Here is an 18,956-nt window from a genome sequence, read left to right as displayed (position 1 = left end):
ATGAAAAATATACAGGGTGTCCCAGCTATCACGCAGCATGATTTAAAAAAGAGGAATGGCGTTACGCGAAGCAAACCTAGTGTGTATTGTTTCCAGTATAGTGGAGTAGCCTCCAGTAATTTTTTCGTTACTGACATTTAATTAGGTAATTGTAATTATCTAACTCGAGAAGTACTGTCCTAATTGTCAAAGTGTCAATGAGAAAATTGTAGATAAGCATTAAAGACTCCCAATACAGCTTTCTGTTGCTCAATATGTGCTACATAAATGTGTTTTCCTGAGTGTGAATGACACCCGCAAATACACGCAGAAGTGCCTCGCGACTGACCACTCGAGGCACTTTGAGTGTATTTGCGGGCTTCTTTCACGCTCGGAAAAACACTTTTATGTAGCACGTATTGCGCAACAGAAAGCTGTATTGGGAGTTTTTGATGTTGATCTACAATTTTCTCATTGACACTTTGATAATTAGGACAGTACTTCTCGAGTTAGATAACTAATTGCAATTACCTAATTAAATCTCAGTAACGAAAAAATTACTGGCGGCTACTCCACTGTACAGGAAACAATACGCACTAGGCTTGCTTTGCATAATGCCGTTCCTCTTTTTTTAAATCGTGCTGCGTAATACAGGGTGCGTACAGGTCCTTGAAATATTCGAAAACCCTTGAAATCGAAAAGTGCGTTTTCAAGGCCCTTAAAAGTCCTGGAATTTTTTTCCGTCCTTGAAAATCCTTAAATTTCGTGAGCAGTGCACTCTGATATTGGCATTGCGACCTCCTTTCTGTTGTAGATAGGCGTCGATCGGACAATTAAACTCTCCATTTCCGAAACAATACGCCGGCGCGAGTACATGTGGTTCGGTTTTGCAGAACTGCACCGAAAAATAAAAGGTTCACCACCTCAAACCGCAAACACAGCGAGAGACCCATGCTGCGCTTCGGTGCTGGCTTGGCTGGCAGTGTTTACGCTGCTTTCCTCACCCTATCATTTGTTTCACTGCTCGCCCGTTGGTCTGCCTTTTCCCACTTTCACTCTTGCGTACGAGGTGAAGCTAGTGAAGCTAAAGAGAGCTGTAGTAAAGAAACTTTACCACTGATGCTCAGTGCCTTTGGGTGGAGGTTTGTTATAATATTATGTATGATTATATAAGTGCAATAACATTACCGTATTTTCCGTTCTATAAGTCGCACCTTTGTATAAGACGCACCCCCCTCAAAACGGCAGTTTTTCCGGAGAAAAAAAAAACGTATATAAGTTGCACCTGTATACAAGACGCACCTGTTCTTTCAGTAAGTGATTTAAAAAAAGTTACAGTGACGTTTCGCTGCGTGAACGCGGGTCACGCGCAAGCACATGGGTGCCATATATTTCCACTCCAGGTGCATTCCTGCCATCGTGGTTGCCGCGTTGTTCAGTGTAAAGTCCAATGGCGATAACATCGTCCCCGTGCACCGTATGCTGTATATGCAAGTGAAAGCGTGCGACGGTGAGCTGAATCGCGCACAAGGGAGGAAAGCAGGAAGGCTGCCCGGGAGGGAGGAGGGGCTGCCTGTACTCTCGTAGCAACTGCGTAGTTTGCGCAGCGGCGCACGCCGTATCTTGACAGTGATCTGCAGATGCGACGACTTCGGGGTCGATCGACTCGCGGTCGGCTTGCCGCCGCATGTGTTGCTGCTCCATCGTTCTCGCACCACGCTCGAGAACTCGATCACAAGAATCTGGCACCTCGATGGCGCGCGCACAAAACCCGTAGCAATTATGTCAACCAGTGCGCTTCGTTTGGCCATAACATCGGATCCGATTTTGACGGCAGTTTTTCCGAAAAAAAAAAAAAAAACCTACATAGCTCGCACCATTCTATAAGACGCACCGACAAATAATTAAGAAAAAAAAAGTCTTATACACCGGAAAATACGGTATGCTGAATGTTTTGGAAATGTTATAGATGAACCAACCCAGCTAATACTGCAGAAGCCTGAGCAGCTGTTGTGAGTGTTCGTTGTGTTAACTTTTGATATTGCGGACTTGAGAAATGATCAAGACAAGGCATGTTTTACAAATTGCAATATAGATCTATTTGTTATAATTTAATGGATGTGTAGCAAGACTACACCGAATGGTTTGGAAATGTTCGGTAAACTTTCCCAGTTAACACTGGAGAAGTCAGAGTAGCTGTTGGAAGCATTCGTAGGGTTTTGCAAACTATTTTTTTTGTAGTGTTGTGAACTTGCAAAGTGATCAAGGTTGACATTATTAACATCATTGGGATATGCATTTCTTTTTATTTTAGTGCAATAACCCTATGCTGAATGTTATGAATATTTTTGGTGATTTCTCCAGCCTATACTGGAGAAATCTCAGCCGCTGTTGTAAGCGTTCATTTTGTGTTAACTTATCAATACTAGACACTTTTATTATAATTGTGATATACATTTATTTATTCTAAGTGCATTAAAACTAGTCATTTTTGGGAATGCTAGAGTAAAGAAATCCTACTTCAGATGCCGTTTTGAGTCCTTGAAAAACCTGTGACAGGTCCTGGAAAGTCCTGGAATATCCTTGAATTTTTGCCCTGGAAACCTGTACGAACCCTGGTAATAGCTGGGACACCCTGTATATGTCTGTGATCTCGAAAAGACAGAAAAAGCATGTCATTTTTGCACTATTGGTCTAAGCACGACAGTTGTACCTGCTGTGTGTGGCCTCCAAGATTAAAAGCATAACGTAGATACCGCGGCCACCATGAGCTGTCTTGTGTTCAGCCTTTGGACAGGTCCTGTGGGGCATTGCTCCCTTACCCCTACTTGCCGTCTCCCCTGTGTAGCTTCCAGCATGTTAATGGAAATTAAAGGAGAAAGAAAGCCGCTGATCGATGGATGGATGGATGGAAAACTTTAATGAACGTCCTGAGGTACGCGACTCAGCGCGCAGCGGGCCGCTCCCACGTTGGGACAGTCAGGCCATGCCCGACCGCCGCATCGTGGGCCCTCTGGACAGCCCATAGTTGCGCCCCGGCATCGGGGCTCTTGATAGCGGAGAGCCACTTGTCCTCATTTATTTGTTCCGTGCCTCGTAACGAGGGGCAACGCCAGAGCATATGGTCTAAGCTAGCGAAGTCGATGTGATAACTACATATTACTTCACTTATGCTTGAAGGATTCGAAAAATTGTTGTGGCCGGAGATTCATGAGGTGACGTAATTTAATAGTGATGTCATTCTATGATTAGTTAGAAAAGTGTTTCAGGGCCCCTAACCTCTTTCATCTTTCTCACGCTCGTTGTTTCCTCCATGATGCCTAGTGTTTCTATGCAGTGTATCTCTGCTTTAAAGAATCATGAATATTTCTTGTCTTCTGGTTTCATTATTTACAGGCAATGAAATTACCATTAAAAGAATACCATTAAAATGAACATTTGCACACTGTGTTGAAAGTAGTAGTGAACAGGAAGCCAGTAAAATTGATATTTTGTGTGATGCCTGCTGGGTGGCAGAGAAGGGCCAAATGCATCCAGTGGTATCACTGTGAATGGGAGAGATGTGAAGGGAGGCAGTGCACTTGAATTTAGCTTTAACTTTTTCCTTACTGGATCCAGAAATATCAATAAATTTAATCAAGAGCTTTTCGACATGCTGTTAAACGTTGCTGACGGAATGCTTTTATGAATAACGCCATGGACCGTATAAAATGAAGACTGCACTTTAACTTGTTGTAAGATTGGGCCATTCTCGGCACATTGGGGAGTCTTGAAAAATGAAACTTCAACAGGAGGTATTTGTGAAATTGGCCTCCAGTACTCCTAACACTTCCGCAATCAAATAACACAAAATTTGTGCTTTGGTCGACTCAGGCACATAACTTTTAAATGACAGCAGCAGTGAAAACCTGGGAGCTTCTTTCGAGTTGTTTAATTTTTTCTGACATTTATGCTGGCTTTGCTGTGATGCTTCAAACATCAGCTCTTGCTCAGGAAAGCACATTGTATTACATATTATGTTTGACTACTATCAAGCACAAGTTTATTTTTACCCCCAATGGGTTGTTTTTCTCCATTAGCATTTTGACAGTGTAAGTAACATACATTATGAGAAATCCTTCCCATTGTGTAGATTTTTCACTGGCACAAAAGCGCGCAATCGCTTTCGGGCCAACCTTCCGCAAAAGTTTGAATAGCAGTCTGATCTGTTCCTTTTAGAACACCTCCTGTGCACTACCCCTAATCATTAATGTACAATCATCTTCAGCACTGCAAATTAGTCTACAACAAAGTACAAATACTGTACAAAGTACGAGAAGGATCCAGCGTCAGTTCAAGGTGCATGACAGCCAGCTTTCTTATAGAGAGAAGCCGATTGAGCATGATAATCGGGTATGAAGGGGCTTGTGGAACTCTCCAACATGGCAATCATTGCTTCAAGAGCCTAAAGAATCCTGAAGAATAAAGAAACCACATCTTTCCTGTGAGGAGCCAAAACAAACGCTCCCTGTACAATAGGCACATACCCATATTCAAATTGGCCAATCCATGGCTTTCCCGCCTGGCATGGGCATTGCTATGGCTATTATTCATGCCATCAAATCTGCTCAGTATTCTTTTTGTTTTTTGTTTTTTGCCTGGTCCAAGTTGGAAAACGGGAGCATGACGCATATTTTGTACATTTCAGCCCACTTTTAGTTAAAGTCGAAAATTATTCTTTTCATTCAGGGTTCTTTATGTAGTTCTTTGAAATTTCACATGAGGATTCTCGAAAGCTCTTTGAGCAAATATTTCTGCTTTATTTTCTTTTAAAAGGATCCTGAACCATCCCTCAGGCTTGGTGAGAAAACACATTCCATGGATAGCATACACTGTTGTGGACACCTCGGCGAAGTTTTTGTACGTGCGTGATGCATGGAGCTTGCAAGCGGAGTGCGAAGTCGCCTTTTTCTTAAACGCTCTCTTTTCTACAGAAGCCTGCCCGTGACTCTTTTCTGGGTGCTTTATTTCGTAATATAAAGCAGATTCTCATACGTGGCTGCTATTGTCCAATAGCTGACATCAATCAAGAAGGGTGTTTAGATTAGTGCGCTTCTTCCTACTGTTACTGTGGATATTTATGAAAGCAGTTTAATAAATGGGCTGAAGTAAGCGAAAATCTGCTTTCGAATTTCAATAATAATTACGTACTTCCAGAAAAAACCGACTATCATCTCCTCACGCTCGGCCGCAGCCGCCCGCATAGGCATTAAACTTTGGTCACCCTACTTGTCTCTCATAGCCGTCGGGTCTTGCTAATTTTGACTTGTTTTGAACACTCAACTAGCCTCAAATCATGTGAAACTTGAGGTGGCAACTACTCGTCTTTTGGAACATGCAAACCACATTGTTATGCTGATTGCTTGGAGAAGCACCAAAAGGTAAACTGTCTTTTGGAAAGAAAACGCTTCGCTCATTTGATACAGTGCTTTAACTGAAGTTTGTTCGCGAACACTTGTGACACCCAAATCTTTGTGCATATAAGCATCTTCAGAAACCCCGACTCGCAGAATCGCACCACACGCACAGTTGCCAGCGCGCGCACTCGTGGCTGCTCCTGGTTAGATGCCTTGGCAAACCTTGCTTCGTATTAGCTATTGAAAGCACTTCAAAGTGCGCAAGTTGGATGTGGCTACTATCCGTCAGTAAAGCCAGTGTAGGACAAAGCTGGTCCGCACCACGTAGCATGGCAAGACTGGAGCATATGAGCACGAACTCACACTGAAGCCCTGTTGTGCACAAAGCAAACGCTGCGCATATCTACTACACTTGCATGTAACTGCGGTTTGCTACGTAGCATATATACTGCGACCGCCGCGGGGTGCTGCAACGAGTTAGCTGGCTGAGCGCACTGCGGCTTGCTGAGGGCAACCACGTTTGGCGCATTGTAGGCGTCAAAATCTAAGTAGTGGCGTCTACATGAACATCCAAAATCAAATTTTATCTGCGTGCCATGGTGATGTTTAGTAGGCAGAGCGTTGTTGATACGCCTCGCTTCGCCGGAGCCTTCGCTGGGCAAGTCATTGAAGAAGAAGCGGTAGCACTACGTAGGGGACGCTTGATTGCATATAACTCCGCTTATGCTCAATGCATTGACATACTTTTTGCGGCCAAGTATTTCTGAAATAGTCTATTATAACTTCTTGTGCATTTCTCAACTTTGGTAAGAAGTGGTTCGGGGTCCCTTTAAACCACCAAGCTACAATTTTATGCATATAGTATATGTTGTGACAAGTATGTCTTCAGAGAAAACATTAACATGCAGGCACCAAAATTAAGCCTAATTGTGGTGTTTATTCTAACCTAATCAAGACGGAGGTTCACGGGATGAGGGAGACGAAGTAATCGACAGTAGTGAAATAGGGATGTCTCATGCTAGAGCCTGAAATATCTTGTTGAAATGATTTTGATTAGGGGCATGCGAATATCTGAAACTTTCGAATAACAAGTCAAATAGTGTCCTATTCGATATCCATAAGCACCTCCCTGTCAGTTGAGAGCATTTCAGCACATTTAAAATACTCCCAGGGTTCTTCTTGAGTATCTACAGTTCTTCCATAAACTTTGTTGTGGATGCCTGCCTATCCCACTACCTTCCCGCTTTCTTTTTTGTTTCTTCGCCAGTTACATTTTCATATTCAGTGCTTTAAACATTTTGTCCATTTTTTGACTGTGGTTAGAGAAAAATTGGCCTTTCTTTTTATTTATTATTTATTTATTTTTTATTTGTTTGATACTGCCAGCTACCTTCTGACAGTCATGGCGGGATCGGGTACTGTCACGGCTTGTCACCCGTTCGCCGTCGGCACGAAGTTGTTGACGGGGTATACAAGCCGGTGGTCGTTACATACTCAAATGAACATAGTGAAAGAGTCAGAGTCGGGACTAAAAAAAAAAAAAAGATATATTTATCGACAACAATACACAAATTAATAAAATAAAACAATAAAAAGAAAACACAAGAAAGCTAACACACCTGAACTTAATATAGCTCAATGATGACGACAAAGAAATGTGATGAGCAATTAACAGTAGATATAAAAAATGAAACAACGCATGGATCAAATATACAAGAATACACTTAACAGTAGTTCACTAAAACAAAGTTCAAAAGAAAACAAACGATGTCATACGCATGGCCGGGCAGCAGCAGCAAGTCCATAAACCATGAAGTCGGTGCGCAGAGCTTTCCCGAAGAATGCCGGCGAGCCGATCTTGTTGAGGTGGATGCGATTGCTTGGCTGGGTTTCCCGGGAGTCTAGATCTGACAACTTCACACAAGCAGGTTGAGCTAACTTGAGATGAACTATCGTGAGCTTCATTGCAGATGTTGGTTTCTCATCTCGTACGTCAACTAGTTATCGGAGTTCCGACATGGCTAGGCGGCCTAGGCGAGACTGGACGGCACTAGCCCCTCGACTGCTTCTCAGCAGATCACAGGCTCAGCTTCTAGACTGATTAGCAGGGACTAAAACCTGCGCTTAAATAGCCTTTCCTTTCCCTAGTTCCCTAGGTCGGGGAACAGCAGGTATGGGTGACAGTTCACCTAATTATTTCATGACACCTCCCAAAGGTCTTGGCCGTACCCTTTTTAATTAGGGGCGAGGGAACAGGTGATTACCCCCTGCTGTCAGAGGTCGCGCCCCCACACTGCACCACACAGACGCACATGCACACACTTGGGTCCGTTGTCAAGCACAGAAGCAACAGCGGCAGCCGCCCACACAGCGCCATACTCTAGGACAATACATACGCTGCTAGCAATTTGTGGACACGGTACAGAGACATCGCGTATTTCGGGGTTTCTGAAAGCACTTGTCCCCTCCTGTCTCAGCGACCCACTCAAGACGCACGGGGCAGAGGAGACACAGGGGTTCGTAGAAAGGACTCTCGAGGCATGCATCGCTACCAAAAAAAAAAAACCAACTCCATCTCCCTTTTTTTTCGGCCGCTTGCCCGAGTGACTGGCAATACCCGTCTTGTTCGGCCGTTCCTACTCCCACGACATTTTGGCGCCCGTTAATCAGCGCGTCTGTGACTCGAAACTATGCCACCCCGTGAGCCCACGACGTTTTGGCACCCGTTAATCGGCGCGTCGCTGACTCGAAACTATGCCGCACCGTGACAGGTACATAAAATAAAAGCAGGAGAACATATGCAACAGTAACATTGATGCCAACAGCATATACCAAAAAGAAGTTGAATCACCAAGAACATTTTTTTTTTTTTGTTTAGTTCTGCCAACCACACTCATGAAAACTGCATTGCTGTGTCGCCTTGTGCGTGATTTTTTTGCACTTGTTGAAACTGGGGACTGTGCAGACTTTTCATCATGTCATACACAGTAATACAAGCTAGGAAACTCGTTTGCTTGCTCTCTATGTGGTTCAGATCTGCAGTGCTTGGTAGGTGGTGATCCTGCTTGTGTGCCGTTGTGACTTCTACATCATAAAAACGAGCCTCTCTCAACAGGTGAAAGGCCTCCGCTACCAGGTGCTTTACCAGGGCAAGACGCAGTTCCTCTGCTCAGATGTTTGTTTCAAGACTTTTCGGAGCAAGCAGAAGTTGGCCCCAAAGAAACCAGCCGAGCGTGACCGGTGTGCAGTGTGCCAGAAAGAACACACTGATGGCACAGGCTACTACTCGTCTTTTGGACCTTGCAAACCACTTTGTTCTGCTGATTGCTTGGAGAAGCACCAAAAGGTAAACTGTCTTTTGGAAAGAAAACATTTTGCTCATTTGATACAGTGCTTTAACTGAAATTTGTTCGTGAACACTTGTGATACCCAAATCTTTGTGCAGATAAGCACCTTCAAAAACCCCGACTCGCAGATTCGCATCACTGCATATAGCTTCATTTGTTTAGTTTGTAATGAAGTCAGTGGTTCTAGACGTCAAAGGTCAATTCACCTGAGTGAACCTGTTTTATTCTAACCTATTAAAGACAGAGGTTCACGGGATGAGGGAGACGAAGTAATCGACAGTAGTGAAATAGGGATGTCTCATGCTAGAGCCTGAGATATCTTGTTCAAATGATTCTGATTAGGGGTGTGCGAATCTCCGAAACTTTCAAATAACAAGTTGAACAGTCTCCTATTCGATTCGCATCTGACACTATTCAATTCGTATTTGATTCAATCTCAAAAATTTCGCACACCCCTACTGTTGAGTGTTTTATTGTAAGTGTCAAAGCAACCTTTTAAGACTAACTAGCCAAGGAACAGAGTTCAGTGGCGACTCTCATGAGGGAAATTGACAATGAAAAAGAAAACGAAACAATGTGGTTATGGTTAATGGAGACATATGTCCAACAGACACAAACAGCAGACAAACAATGTATATGTCTTTTGTGCTTGTCTCTCTGCACTTGCGTTCATCTTATACCACCAAGAAGTTCTCAACAGTATGCACAATGCAATGCCAACACTTTCAGTCGCAGCGTCCCAAGAGGATATGTGCACAATGCCAGCAGTGCGTGGAAGCCACCGAGCAGAAGCCAACATTTCTTGTCTGGGAGACCATGGAGTTTTGTGCTGAGGAATGTCTGCGCAAGTACCAGAGTGCCAACGGCTCACACTGCTCTCACTGTCGCTCGACCGTCAACCAGCTATCGCTGGGAAAGTACTGTGTGCGTTTTGGCGCCGACATCCGGCAGTTTTGCTCGGGCAAGTGCCTCGAGGAATTCAAGAGGGGCCTCAAGGTGTGTGCTCTTGGTTCTCATTATTCTTTACACTTGGCCCTAACAGGTTTCTTTGACTGCTTTTCATTTAAGTGAGCTGATTTTCTACCAGATGGTTGGATTGCGGTACAAACTTGCCAATTATTAAGCTACCGCAGCAGCCGTCCTTTCGTACACTCTTATTGGGTATTTGTGTATGTGTGCTGCCATATTTACCCGAATATAATGTGTGCTTTCATTCAGAGAAAATAGGTCCAAAAATTGCCCTTACGTTACAATCAGCTGCAAAACCAAAACCGCAGCGTTGGCGACAGTCTACTGCCAGAGCCGTCAAATGCAGCATCATCGTCATCACAAGAAGGCGACAGAGCACGTTTTCGTGAAGGTTGTTGTAGGCTAATTTTCTGGTCGACTACGATCTGGAGTGGTATTCTCTGTCAGTCGCTTTCGGAGATACTATCAGTTTCGCAAGATTTTGTGCGACTCTGCACCGGATGCGTTTCTGCTGCTGTGCCAAGCTCACTGTCTGCACACAGTGCCAAGACTGGTCTGCACACAGGAGCAAGAATGCTGTCAGCCACATACTTCGCCAAGTCCAATGCATAGTCACGCAAAATCTCACGAAAGTGATAGTAGTAGCTCTAAAAGTGATTGTTCGAAAATACCGCTCCGGTATGCTTGGCACCTGTGGCCAGTGAAGTGCAAATGGCGATGACAGCACACCACTTTCATTATGAAAGCTCGTTAAAAGAAAATCCTTTTGTGAAGCAAAATACTGCAAATACTGCGCCAATTGCACCATTTTGATACTCAAGCAAATCAGTGCACCAAATTGCACCTAAATTGGAAAAATGACCAAAATTGGGCCATGGCCACATCAGAAAGTTTTGGCAGGCATCAGTGAACGATCACTGGCGCAGTGCAAGGTGTTATGTTTAGAGACCGGATATTAGGCAAATGCCTTTTTTGTTCCTTGCGCTCCTATCGCCCCACTTTGATATATGAGCATGAATTAGAGGTTAAGAAGGGCTTCTATAGTGTTTTTATAGTGCCTATAAATGCCTATTTTGGCGTTTGTGCCTAAATGCCTATAAATGCCTATTTTCAAAATTGGCACCTATATGAACACTATTTACCCTCAAGTTTCGCTTTCGAGTGCAGTTAGAGACCATTATTCATGCTACTGGGCAACATTGACTGTTCGGAACTCTATGGGGTTTAACCTAGTCCTCTAGTTCAACCAACTCCTGGAAAACAACCGCTAGCAGCAGTGAAATGGGAGGCGCCAGCGCCAGCATGGCGCGAGCGGTTGGTGAATGCGAAACCGCGGAGAGCCGTCAGGGGAAAGGAAAGTGAAGAGCAAAAGAAGGAAGAAAAATGTGATGCGCATGCAGCTTTTGTTTTGTTTGTAACTTTTTAAGGTGTTCACCGCTGTCAAGCGTTCCTTCTCAGCGTACAAGATCATTCTCAGTGACAAGAAGCACAATTTTGAATCCAAAAATCTGGAGATGGTGGTAGTTTGCTATTGTTTCCACAATCTTCACAGTGATCCTTAGACTTCACAGTGATCCGCATGCCCTCTAAACAGATTTTTTCAAACATGTGCACTTCAAATGGGCGGAAGTGTATTTGGCAGTGTTGGAACGTTTTGCCTGTACAATTTGGATAATGTCATTGTATATGAGAAAATTGCCAGAGTTGTATCTAACAGTCCTCAATTAAGAACATGTTAATTTCTTAATAAATCGTAGTCTCTCTCGCATTTATTATTTATCTGTTTTTGTTGTGTCTTAATTTAATTGTGTCAGGCAGACATAAAGTAGCGCTTTTTTTAATCAGTATTCCCAACTTTCAAGTGTTCTTTTTCATACCTGTTTCACTATATGCGACGCTCGAGTACAGTGGTCGTTGAACATGAATATGAGCAGTGTGCTTATTGAATTAAGCCAATTGATCGTCATTAGTACAGCAGTGTTATGGGGCAATTGCACGTCTATGTTCAGCTGTTGGCGCCTTTGTGCCACCATACACAATAACATTTCTTGTTTTTTTTGTTTTTTGTTTTTTCATAGATACAGGTCGTGCACGTCTTTGTTTGAAATAGTTTGCATTTATGTAAAGATTTATTGTGCCTATATTTACGACGTTGGAGGCCTAAAACATTGTTTTACCTGCCTATTTCTGGCGCCTAAAACGCGCTTTTTTAATGCCTAAAGATCCGGCCTCTAGTTATGTTGTTCATCTCGGAGTGCATGTCAAAGTAACTTTCGTAATCAGACCGCCGTGAGTGCGAACAGTCGCCCCCAGTTAAGTCATATGAATAAAAGTAAAGGTAGCAACATTCCTTTATCTTGCTGCCTGAGCTGGTGAGCGAGGGCAGGCGAGCAGGTCTGGGGCTTACCCGCACCTCACTGTTGGTAGAGCAGTCATATGGTTGTGCCGGCGCCGTTTCCGCGGAAAAGCGTGCCGTTGGTCACACCTTCCTTCTAGTTCTTTTTTTCCTTTTGTCACACCAGCGCGACATGGCAGTTGCTCTTGATCGCAGTGTGCAGCCCCATGATTGCGGTGATCACGAATCCTGATATCGCATTGTTGCGCAGCACGATTGCCGCGATCAAAAAGTGCAGACTGAGAGGGCGATTGGAACGGGAAGGCATTTGTGGCGAGGGGACTCGGAAAAGGAGAGGCCAGGAGAAACAACTTCAAGGATGTTTCAAACTTGGATATTTAAATGGAAAATAAATTTGAGCAGGAGCCCCCTAATGTGGCAGTTACTTCACCCTCTGCCAAGAATCTTTGACAAGGGGAAGAGCACTGTCACTCTCTTTAGCTTATTGAAAGGGCTTACACCCCAATCACTCAACGTGAACTCCAGATGTCTAGGTGCTTCTAGTGAATCTAGTGAGTGGCAAAGCAAAGTCAGTCACGTGCAGAGTCATGGTTTGAGCTAGTTGGTGCTGTCACATTACCTAGAAATATCTGAATAGACCGCTGTGGTGTTCGCTAACCCTAGCTTCTTCACAACTTCTGTTGGAAAATAACTCCAGTCACTTCACACAAAAATAGTATGAGACATTCCTTTAGGCTCCTCTTTAACACTTCCCTAATGCTTCAGAATGCGAGGCTTTGTGGCTGTTACCTCACTTAATTATAATAATGCTCTAAATAAAAATTTGCATGCTCCAGACTGCTCCAAATTAAAATTTGTCTGCTCCACTGTGCCCCAGAATGAAATTTCGTGTGCTAAACAAATTGCTACAAAATGACTTTAGGCATTCCCACCCCCGACGAAGGTAAACTTTTTTTTTTTTTGTGAATCGGTGGCATTCAGAGAGCACTTTTATTTTCTTACTTTACCTGAAAAAAATTTGTGTGCGTATAATCGGGTAAATGCCACTCACGACCATGGTGGAGTACATCCTTTCAACCGGACTGAAGTGCAAGACTGGACATTAGACCTGCAATGTAGAAAGCAATGAAGAGGTATTTTTTCCTTGTCTGGTTTCTCTTTAGACTGCTTGGCTATTTCTACATTCTTTAGGTTCCCCCTGTGTCCCAAAAACTGGTCATTGACGGCAATGAGTTTGGTCTGCAGCAGTTTCCTGGACTTTTTTCATGTGCAGGTGTGCTGCCTATGTCAGAAGGACCTGACCAAACAGGCAAAAGGCTTCCTGGCACCTGTTGGAGAGAAAGGTCACTTCAAAGACTTCTGCAGCCAGGAATGCCTCGAGCGGTATGAGCGCATGAATGCATTCAATGCGGGCAACCTGGTGGCTCACAAGTGCTCAGCGTGCAGCACCGAATCGACCACCAAGTACCAGGTGTGTGCTTTGCAAGTGTCTTTCTTTTAATAATGTTATGTGTAACAGCTGCAGGGGCATAACAAGATGCTTGCCCCCAGCCATCATGGCTAACATTTGTGCATCACATCAAGGAGAAGGAAGTCTGTGTGTATATTTTGTACTAATCACCTTAGAACTAGTCGCAAAGCTTTGGTAGTCTTTGTGCCAGTGGAATGCCGGTACACTCCTTTTAAGACAAACTTGAAGAGACCTTAGACCTGCAGATGATGCAATACAAATTTTTTCTTACCTTATGTCCAGCTTACAGAACTACCCCAATTTCAAAAAAAAAAAAAAAAAAACCTAATCAAAGCTTTTTGAACTGTTCAGCTCGTTAGAGAATTCATTGCAAATAGGTATATGTTGAAGGGAAGCCTGCAGTGTTCAGGCTGAAAACGTAGCCTCGAGTTTTTATACGGAATGAAGCCACCTTTCCTGATAGCATATATGCTGTATAAGTGAACAGCTATTTTGGAGGTTGGAAATAATTATTGGAAAAGGTGCTAATGATGTGAGCTTGGTTGTTCAGCACAGATATTCTAAGCTGTCATTTCAGTTGTGATGTATGGGCTGGATCATAAGTGCACTGAACATAACATACTCTATAGAGAGCCACAATGTAAAGATAATACAGCACTTCTTATTGTTCACCTTCTTAGTGGGTCCACTTGCTGTGTTTAAAAATGCCCTCCAGCACTATTTTGGCTGTAAAGTATCTTGTTTCATTATCTTGTTTCATATATTGCTTCATTATATGTATTGTTGCTTTTATATATATCACTTCATGTATGTTGCAAAGCAAACCCATCTTCTGAAACTCTCCCAAAGAGCATGTAACTTGTGGCATATTCTGTCTGTGACTTTTAAACCGGTTTCTCCTCCTTTACACATCTACCTGTCCTGCATTGCTATTGAAATATAGTCAGTTTAGTGAAATGGTTTCATCATCAGCTGCTGCGTTAGGATTCAGCAGCTTTCCCGTTGAAGTTAAAGCTAAAATTATTGCATTTGATATATATTTGGTTTCCATAAACAAAAGTCATTGGAAGGACTGTCTTATAGAATATTGTCCGCTTGCTTGCAGGTGGACTTCAGTGACGCATCCCATCGTCTGTGCAGTGATGCCTGTGTGTCAAAGTTTCGTTATGCAAATAAAATCAAGATGGTTGTTTGTGAAAACTGCCACAAGTTGTATGACAACACAGTCGACAAGTCCAGTTCCCTGTACTATGACAACATCTGCCTGCAGTTCTGCACTAAAGCCTGTGTGAACCTGTTTGTGCTTTCTCACAGGAAGATAGTACCCTGTGCATGGTGCAAGGTGAGTTTCAACTCTGTCACAGCCTCTGTACTCTACCTGTCTTACAAAATTTCCATCCATGGTGTGCTTATTAAAGGGACACTAAAGGCAAATACAAAGTCGTTGTAGACTGTTAAAATACCATTCCAGAAACCTTGTAGCGTTTGTTTTGTGCCAAGAAAATACTTAGTTTATGAGAAAATTTCGTATGAATGGTCCGCATACCTTTAGTGCAATTAAAATCGCCCGCCCCCGAGCGGGGGAGTGGTGACATTGCATACGCCATCACAGCCCTTTGCCACCGTCTGTGAGTAAAACGGCGCCTGACAGACGGGGCTACGGTCTTCTGCACAAAACGCTTACGCGCGGCCATGGAGAAGCCAAGTCAAGACAGAGCATTGGATTTGCCTCTGAAGCTGCTCTTGGTCAAGCTGCGTAGATCGTTCGGGAATCCCGCAACATCTCATGGATGTGGCATTGTCTGTTATACTTGCAGTTTGTGTGAGTTTCGCGAGCCGCCAAACCAGCCCAGCACTACGCAATAACGAAACTAATGAAACGCGAAAGCATGGGCGGCTCCAGAGTGGGGAAAACAAAACCTGTCAACCACCCGTGTCGTTGCCAAGGGTAACGGCAATGAGTTCTTTTTCTAAAAGTCAAATAGAACTGGAGAAATAGCATTTTATTTATCTTATAATGCAATACAATGGTCTTTCTGTTACGAGTGGTTGAGTACTAGTGACACAATTATAATAAGGAGTGCCTTTGTCGTCAAGCTAGTACTTGAATGTCCTGGAGGAGTCTCTAATCGTGCCCTCCATTACCTAAATTTCTTGAATACTAAAGCTCTGTTTGCAACAATATTGACACCTTAGACGTTCTCGAGCACAAATCACTTTAGCTTGACTTAATATGCGCCTTTAGTGTCCCTTTAAAATATGATCAACGCAGACAATTGGTGGAATTTCCTGTCGGTACAGGATCTTGTCTTGTATGCAACAGCAAATCACATTTGAAAAATTCTGATTCTATCAGCATCTAAGCTGCACAAATCCAGACAGGATTATTCTTTTATGCTAGGCTTCACATGAGCTCTGAGTAGCCAGCGGTATTTAAGAAATAGTAACACCATCATTTAGCTACAGGAGTAGCAACCTAAAGAGTTTATACAGTTGAACAGCAAGCACTACTGCAAAATTTATTCATTTGCATTGAAGTTTAGTAAGACTTGTGTATTACAGGCTCCTAGAACAGTCGCACCGGGTAGGATCTTGCCAGTAAGCATTTATGAATATAATCTCAACAGTAATTGGGCATTGAAATCACTGGAGTGTGCAGTCAAGATCACCTTGAAAGCTAAGCTTCCATGCGGACCACACATACTGCCAGTGGTCACCATCAAGTGGTGCCTTGCCTATGTCATCATCACGGCCTGTAAATGCTAGGTTGCCACTATATTTACAGTGGGATAGTGTGTCGCAAGGCCAAGTTCACTGCAACATTGTTACATTTCATTTTTATCACAATGACGCAGCACGATGACACTTGATGCAATGTGCTTTTTTTATGTCATCATCAAAGTAAACTCACTTTTAGTCAGCATTTTTGTGTGTCGACTGGCATTGGTGCATTCAGTAGCATATCTGCGAGACAGTGAGCATCAATAGTGCATGCCCAGTGTGCATTCTGCGCTACCAGTATACAAGACAGCAGTCCTGGGATGACAGAAAGACCAGAAGTAAAGCTTTATACCATGTAAAGCAATTTTGTATAATACTCAATCACTATATTTCTAAAAAAAATTGCATTTAGCGACCCTGAGTGTCAAACTTTGTAACTTTGCCACTGCACAATGTTCTGGGGTGGGCATGAAGGCCCCCTCGTTTGCAGCTTGTGCAAAAATGCATGTGCAAAAGACTGCGCACTACCACGTTTTGTTACCATTGCTCCACAATGATAATTTTATCCCCTTCAGGCGCCACTCAGTTCTGTCTGTCAAAAACAGTTGAACACATTCATTGCATCTTCATCATCATTAAAGAGCAGTAGAACAAATTTATGATCCTGAATTTTCCATCTTGTTCTGTTCCATACACAAATGTGGGTTTCAATCCTGAACTCAGAAATGCTTGAGATGTGGAAGCGATATCTGCTGTTTCATGTGAATTGTGTTTGGGCAACAGCAAGGCACTTCAGAAATCTGTCTAGTGCAAATCATTACTCTTGTTTTTAAATGTGGGTTTCAATCCTGAACTCAGAGATGCTTGAGATGTGGAAGCGATATCTGCTGTTTCATGTGAATTGTGTTTGGGCAACAGCAAGGCACTTCAGAAATCTGTCTAGTGCAAATCATTACTCTCAAAAACAAGAAGAGAACCCACTAGATTACAGCATACTGTGTAGAGTATGCCTCTATACGAGGACACCCTTTATTTAAACATTAGAGTCAACTCTAAAGTTTTGAGCCCCTGTTTACATGGCAGCCAACAGTAATGTTGACATTGCTGTATAGAGTGTATACAATGATATACAATGTCACTGCAAGCATGCAGTTATCTATTTCGTAACTCTTTTGATCGACACAAACAATCGATTTTAGAGCACAGGTCCAATCAGACATGTCTTAAGGTGTTTGTGGTGTGGTAAAGAGGTTATTTTCATGAGTACTTCTCATTTTGAGGCATTTTCTTGGCATGTACAATTGTACACCCAGCCCCTGAAGGGTGTTGTTCATTAAGTGTTATGCAAGTGTAGTGTGTGTGGTGTGTGTGGTGAGAGGTCTCGCTGTCGTCTCACAGGTGAAGAAGTACAACTTTGACATGATCGAGCGAGTGGAGTCGGCCACAACCAGTCACCTGTTCTGCTCACTGAACTGCGTGAATCTGTTTCGGGTGAACCAGAATGCGTCATCATCACGTATCATTCGCTGCGACTTCTGTTTCAAGATGCTGCCTGCTCAGTACCACCTCACCATGAGTGACGCTTCCATACGCAACTTCTGTTGCTACAAATGCGTCATCACATTCCAAAACCAATTCAAAAACCTGCCTCTACTGACCACCACATCACCCACCGTTGCCCAGCCCACAGTAGGTGAGCTGTGCCTTTGCATACTGGCTCTTGCTGGAATCTGCTCGTTTGTAGACAGTTCTTCAGAAATTGACAGATTTTTACCGTTATGTTAGTTTAAATTGGCAAGGGACTCAAAAGAAGATGCAGGGGTATTATGTAACACCATCATTTAGCTACAGGAGTTGCAACCTAAAGACCAATTTGTTTATACAGTTGAACAGCAAGCACTACTGCAAAATTTATTCATTTGCACTGAAGTTTAGTAAGACTTGTATCACAGGCTCCTAGAACAGTCGGGGGTCGGAAGCTGCAGGGGTATAAGGAACAAATAAAGGAGCATTTTTAAGGCCGCAATTTTAATTTGCTTGGGTTTTCACTCTTTAGCTTTATTCAGGTCCAGTGGTCATGGTCATGTACATTCAACTCACACCAATTCAAAATGATTTTTGTTTGAATTGTCTAAAAGTTCAATACCATATCACATGGGCACTTCAAAGGCCAATAGTCTATTGACATGATGATGCGGAGTAGGTACTGCTAAATGGATAGCTGCAACGGTGGTTTTGTCAATAACTTGTTGAGTCTACAAGGTTGTGCAGAACTCTATAGAAATCTTAAGTGGCCTTTGAGAGAGGCCATGCTGTGAATGACGCATTCAGAGAAAAATAATAAGTAGCTATTTACACTGCAAAAATAATTTATTCTCTAGCATCAATAATGAACATCACTCATGCACCATGATGCAAACTTTGCAGCCGACAGCCTCAACATTGTCACAACGCTCGCATAAATCTGAGCAATTGCAGCAATACTGTAACTAAATGTATTACTGTGACCTACAAGGAAACTTGCCTGATGAGGACATGTTCTCTTTTTCAAAACTATAATTGTTTGCTTTTCTACAGCCATTGTCAACAGACTAAGTGAGAGTGATGGGATTGACTTGCGCATTCTGGTTGAGTGTGTTTGTGGCAATACTAGCTGCTAGGACAATATAGAGGTATCCATAGTCTGCCAGTTTAGACAGCGTTTGGGTTGCCTTTTG

At 43.1% G+C, this 18,956-nt stretch overlaps 1 protein-coding gene across 1 annotated transcript in view; it reads left to right on the top strand.

Moving 5' to 3' along the window:
• Positions 1–18,956, top strand: part of LOC119460577 (zinc finger MYM-type protein 4) — an 82,925-nt gene that overhangs the window by 9,360 nt on the left and 54,609 nt on the right. Inside the window, exons 5-9 of the mRNA XM_037721537.2 lie at positions 8,491–8,721; positions 9,452–9,718; positions 13,321–13,518; positions 14,624–14,860; positions 17,638–17,932. Coding sequence (XP_037577465.1) covers positions 8,491–8,721; positions 9,452–9,718; positions 13,321–13,518; positions 14,624–14,860; positions 17,638–17,932 — 1,228 coding nt within the window. The remainder of the gene's footprint in view (positions 1–8,490; positions 8,722–9,451; positions 9,719–13,320; positions 13,519–14,623; positions 14,861–17,637; positions 17,933–18,956) is intronic.

This window comes from Dermacentor silvarum, chromosome 8 (assembly GCF_013339745.2).
Source record: "Dermacentor silvarum isolate Dsil-2018 chromosome 8, BIME_Dsil_1.4, whole genome shotgun sequence".
Lineage (NCBI taxonomy): Eukaryota > Metazoa > Arthropoda > Arachnida > Ixodida > Ixodidae > Dermacentor > Dermacentor silvarum.
The sequence above is the reverse complement of the archived record's forward strand: the minus strand, read 5'-3'. Positions and strand labels throughout refer to the sequence as shown.